This window comes from Trichosurus vulpecula, chromosome 7 (genome assembly GCF_011100635.1).
Source record: "Trichosurus vulpecula isolate mTriVul1 chromosome 7, mTriVul1.pri, whole genome shotgun sequence".
Classification (NCBI taxonomy): domain Eukaryota; kingdom Metazoa; phylum Chordata; class Mammalia; order Diprotodontia; family Phalangeridae; genus Trichosurus; species Trichosurus vulpecula.
The window spans coordinates 227,543,676-227,549,675 of NC_050579.1; the positions used below are offsets into that span (position 1 = coordinate 227,543,676).

Genomic DNA, 6,000 nt, shown 5'->3' on the forward strand with positions numbered 1-6,000 from the left:
CTACACTCTCCCAACAGCTCCAGTTTGTATTGACAATCGTTCAGACTAGCTGTGGTGTCGTGTGGCCTTGTGCATTCCCTCTGGGCTGGTTATACTTCCAAATTGGCTACATGATTTCATTGATTACCCTCTTCACAAATTTCTACATTCAGGTAAAATCATTTAAAAGAACCCATCAACTTGTATTTGATTGTAACTTGGGCCTGCTTTGGTAGCATATCCAGGGTGACTTTAAAGACTTCTTTCTCCAATGCCATTTGAATCTAGATGCTTTACAGGTAACTCACCTTAGAATCCATATTAGAAACTTTAAAAAAAAAACCAGTTTCATGAAGGTTATGTAATGATTGGTTTTTAAGTGAGCACTCCTTTCTGAAGTGCTCCTTTATAGGATATATAGTGATTTCCACCCAAGGCTTATGACCCAGAATCCTCAGTGTTCCCACTCCAGGGCTCACCAATGGAAGATTTTCACATGTTCTTAGTGACTAATAGGAAATGATCCTTTAGTATGTACGCCCTAATGAAGTCTCAGATCTTGCTGTACATACCCTTTACTGTGCTCTCACTTAAAGATGATCAAGGACGATGAGGCAGTCTGGTGCAGTGAATAGAGAGCCAGCCTCTCAACCTGGGTTCAAGCCCTGCCTCTGACACACTAGCTGTGGAATGCTGGACAAGTCACTCAGTGTCCCGAGCAGCCAGCTAAGACTTTTCAGTTGTAGAGCAGGACAGATCGGCCCCGATAAAGGGAGTTTGTTCATTATGCATTTCCTACACCAAGTCTCTGATACTGTAAGATTCCTTTCACGTAGATACTGCAGGTATTTTTGGATCAGACTTGTGATTTCATGCATTAGGAAAAGAGCTTTTACCAATGTAGCTCAGTACCTGCTTTAGGTGGCCCAGTGGATAGCATACATGGTCTGAAGTTAGGAAGACTCTTCCTGAGTTCAAATCTAACCTCAGACACTTACTAGCTGTGTGACCCTGGGCAAGTCACTTCACCCTATTTGCCTCAGTTTCCTCATTTGTAAGATGAGCTAGAGAAGGAAATGGCAAATCACTCCAGTATCTTTGTCATGAAAATCCCAGATAGGGTCACAAAGAGTGAGACACAACTGAAACAACAACCACCATCTGCTTGGTAACTCAGAGTCTTAGAGAGCTACTTACTGTGGTAAGAAATGACATTATTATCCATCAGTATTTTATAGACAGGAAAGCTGAGGTTCAGAGGATAGGTGACTTGCCCATAGTCACTCATCTTATAGGTGTTAGAGACATAGTTTGAAATCCAGATCTTCCGTAATTCAAAGCCCCACACCGTCTCTACAACACCGCCCTGCCCCCAGCGTGTTCATTTTCTTATTAATCTCGGTACTTGGAGGAGAACATAATGAGAGGTTTCTGTTGGCTGATTTACTGAAGGCCGTGGTGTATTGTTAAGGGCAGTACTGAGCCTTAACAGATGAATGAGTGAATGAAACTAGAAGATAGAACTTCAGGTTTAGTTATTGACCTCAAAGGTCATTTCACACTACAATTTAAAAAGAGAAGAAACTAGGGGGTCCCCCGCAATGGATTTTTATATCGTGTCTAACGTCATCCGGTTTATGCTGGAAAGTAGTAGCCTTCCCACCCTGCCCCTCCCCCGTGCGGTCATTTTGGCCACCATATTAAAATCCCATTTCCCCTTGCACCCCTCAGACTTACAACAAGAAGGCATCTGCCCGGAGGAAAGACTATCAGAATGGGTCCATGGCTGCCGTGAACGGGCACACAAACAGCTTTTCTTCTCTGGAAAACAATGTGAAACCCAGAAAACAAAGGAAGGATTGAAGACCAAACGTTTAGAAACCCCAGACAACAAAATCATCTGATTGTAAGCACAATGTGAGTTGTGCACTGATACTCCTAACAGCTACTGTAACTATTCCTGCCTGCAATAGTGTGATTCATGTAGGACTTAACCAGTGCAAACTAGAAAAACTGTATAAAGATTATTAAAGTAGGCATAAGACTTTTTAACAATTCTGGGCTCTTACTGACCCTGCTCTAGACTGTGGAAGGGAGTATTATTATAGTAAATGACACTGCTGTTGCCTTATTAGTCAATACGATAGGTGCTGAATTTGTGATTCACAATTTCCAAACACTGTAATCCAGTCTCATTTTTTTTTTTTACCGTAGATCATGCATGTGATTGTAAATGTAAATTTGTATGTTGTTTTAGTAGAGATAAACACACATGCCTTAAGAGTTTAACAGAAAAAAAAAAGCAGGGCCCAAAGCTTTTCAGTTTAAAATTAAAGTTATAAGTTTTGTTTTTTGTTTTTAAATTTGATTTTCTTAATCTGTTCCATTTAGAAAGATCAAAGACCACAGTTCATGAGATGATTAATGTCTGAAGCATAATTTTAAGTGGCTTGTCAAGTTTCAGTGAAATCAGCAATGGCACCTCCAGTTTTATAATATTGGCTTTCTTTAAGCAGGCCTGGATTCTAATGGAGCAATCAGTTTAACTTTTTAACAGATCATATTTTTTTATTTTGCGTGCCGCTATTAATGTAAGAAAATAGAAATAAAAATGTGCGCTAGAGCAACCATGACAGGAGATAGATATATGTGTGTATGTATACATAGACACACATGCATGTCTATGTATATATAGGGAGAGCTTGTCTTTAAGGTTTAAAGAAGAGTGTATGGTGGACCGACTGTTTTTAATTTCTCAACTCCAAATTGCTAAGTGGCTTTTATACAGGGGAACAATGCTGGTTTCGTTTCACACATCATGGGTAGGATATACACCTTTCCAAAAAGACAACTGAGTACTTTTGACATAACACAGTCCTACAGATGATCTATGATTGGTTGGCAGGGGTTATATTTTGATTGGTTTCTGTACTGCTATCTGTTCAGATGCAAAGTTTTTTTAATGTGCCTAGATTACCGAAAAGAGAGAACACTTTCCCAAATTTGGGTTTTTTTTTTTAAAAGGTAAAATTTAAACAGATAGCTAGAGTAGAAGAGAGAACTGGGAAATTTGGAGATGACTGTTTTGTGTAAGTCTTATATATCACCTGTAATTTTCCTGCTTGGTATCTAAAGATTTGTTTAGAGCTGCTTATTTAAAAAAAAAATGATATACTGCTTACCGTAAAATCTTGTCTTGCACTCGAGTGGCAAAAACAGACAAGAACTATTGTATATGTCCTTTAAAGTGTTGGAACTTAGCCTATAAATAAATACCTTATTCACTGAGCAGCAATTACATTTAACCACTCATGCAGTATATCTTAGAGAATCATTGACCTAAATGTATAGACTGTTGGTTTGATATTTATGTAAATATCAGTTTACCATGCTTTAATTTTGCACATCCATATCTTAGGAGAACTAATGAGTTCTCTTATTAGTCTTGTGGGTTTTCTTTACTTGTTTTGAAGAAGTCATGGCATCTGTTTACATTTACCTTATCAAAACTAGAGAGTGTATGTGTGTGTGTATGTGTACGTCTTCATTCCTAGGTACCAGTTTGCAAAAGTCTTTACATATTTCAGTACAGAAGCTATAATACTCAACAGTGCTAAGTGTGCTAGAAGTAAATCCTTAGCTCATCTGGATATACCCACATTGTTAAACAATGTCAAAACGTTAATCATTAAAACATTTTTGATTATCTGTGCTTGGGCTCTTTGGTGTTTGTGCGCTTTCAAACTGGTAAGAGGGGCTCCCACATCTTTCCAAACCAGTTGTACTAGTCACTGGGTGCCAGGGCCGCAAGAGGTGCTGGCCCCCCCTGGAATACAAAGGACACTTTGAGGGGAGCAGGGCAAGAGTTAAGTCAAAGGAGGGACAGGAGTGCTACATGGGGTGGACTGGACAATTATAGTAGACAGAGAGGACAGAACTTAAGATCTCCTATTTTGCTTCTGTTTTCTTTAACAAGAGTGATCTTTGGACTGGGAAGGCTAAAGTGGTTAACGGTGTGTTGAAATCCAAGATAAGGGAGGCAGCAATTGGTAGAAATTACAAAAAAGCAGGCTTTGGCTCAATCTAAGAAAAAAACTTCCTTATAATTAAGAGTCCAAAGGCAGAACAGACTGCCTCAGGGTACAGAGATAACTAAGATGGGTAAACCAAGGAATTACAAAACCTCAGTCCGTGTCCCAGGGCACTGACATTTAAACGGTATAAAAAGTTGTGGTTTTTTTATTTAATAAATTGCACAATTTTAAAATTAGCTACATTTGCATGTTAGCAGTATGTGTACATCTTCAGCAACATAGAAACAACTGAGTTTAGCACCTCATCTAGCAAGAATTATTCAAAATAGGAAGCTTCCAGAGGGGATTCTTCCTCCTTTTACCCCTCTTGCGCTGTACCCTGACTCAAACCTGGTGAGTCCTTTCCCAGAGAAAAAGTGCTTCATGGCACCCTGGTGTCTCTGAGACCTCAAGTTGGACTGCTGCTGTAGGCTCTCCCTTCCCATTCAAATTTACTTGTATTAATTTCACTTCACGAATTACAAAGTTTAGTATAAAGGAAGTTTTTGGCCACATGTCCCTAGGAGCCAAAATTACCAGCTATGACCCAGCAGGTAGTGAGTTCCTTATGCCTTGGAGGTCTTCTAGTAGAAGCTGGATGACCATTTTTGTCAGAGAGATAAAGAGCATTCCTGATCAGGCCAAGACTGGTAATCTCTAGGGATCCCTTCCTGTTCTGAGATTCATGGTTCTGTGACTAAAAGCAGCTACCACCCAATCAAAGAAAACCCTTTCCCTTTTATATAATAGCTGGCGGAGGGTCCCCTCACATAAGAAAGAAAGTGAAAATCCAGATGAGGATTAAACCAAGACTTGGGATAAAAATGAACTACTATCTAGAGGCTTCATTTAGGTACCTAGAAGTCTGAACTAGAGGAAATGCTATGCTTGCTTCTGAATGCTCAGGTAAGAATAGGCATCTGTACACCTGGCCTTCCCATTTAAGTGGAACAGAACAGACAGTAGAATGCTTTCCCAACCCTTGATGTAGCATAGTTGTTAACATTTATGTAGTGCTTATGTGCCAGATGTCATGCTACGGTTCTCTCACTTGATCCTCGTAACAACCTTGAGAGGTAGGGGCTTTTATTATCCCTGTTTTACAGATGAGGAAACTGAGTCAAACAGGTTAAGTAAGTGACTCGCCCAGGATCACAGAGCTCTGTGTCTGAGGCTGGATTTGAGCTTAGGTATCCCTGACTCTAGGCCTGGTACTTTTTATCATCCACGGTACCACCTAGATACATAACTGTTAAAAGGCTACTCGACATCCCCTGAAGCCCTATGGTCCTATTCTTGGTCCAGTCCCAAAAACAACACGTGCAATGTCTGGAGAAAATATGTAGCTATGCCAACTGTATGAAGGCTTTGGGAGAGTGATTTGCACTTGTAGCCAAGAATGTGAAATGAGGTGAAGGATTCATTTGATCAAAAAATTAATATTAAGTGCCTACTATGTGCCACGCACTATGCTAGGTACTGCAGATACAGGTATATATAAATAATAAAAAAAATCCCTACTCACAATGAACTTATATTCTAATGGGAGAAACAAGCACATATAGAAATTTATGCAGAATAAGTAATAAGTATGAAGTTAAATATAGAATATTGGAGAGGCCTAGCAGCTGAGGAGATTGGAAAAGGCTTCTGGTCAAGCTGTGTCTAGAAAGAGGGCTGCTGTGGGGCACAGATAAGGATAAGGGAGTACATTCTAGGCATGGGAAGTGGCCAGTGAAAAAAACTGGGAGATGTCTAAGACATGAAACATATGTGAGAAACAGAAGGAAGGCTAGTTGGGCTGGATTGCAGAGTTATAAAGGGAGTATGGTTGTATGCTCCAGTAGCATTGTGGAGAATCAAGATGAATGCAAGCATCTTGATATCAAAGTACGCTGAGCCTTGTAATTTTTAAATTTCTTTTCCTTTTCAGTTTAACAAAAATCCA

The 6,000-nt window shown here is 39.7% G+C and overlaps 1 protein-coding gene across 1 annotated transcript in view; it reads left to right on the forward strand.

The window, feature by feature from the left end:
• ELOVL5 (ELOVL fatty acid elongase 5) overlaps positions 1-3,687 on the forward strand; it is an 89,559-nt gene extending 85,872 nt beyond the window's left edge. The window contains exons 7-8 of the mRNA XM_036767848.1: positions 18-152; positions 1,711-3,687. Of these exons, the coding sequence (XP_036623743.1) occupies positions 18-152; positions 1,711-1,842 (267 nt within the window). The 3' untranslated portion in view covers positions 1,843-3,687. The remainder of the gene's footprint in view (positions 1-17; positions 153-1,710) is intronic.
• The last annotated feature ends 2,313 nt before the right edge of the window (positions 3,688-6,000 follow it).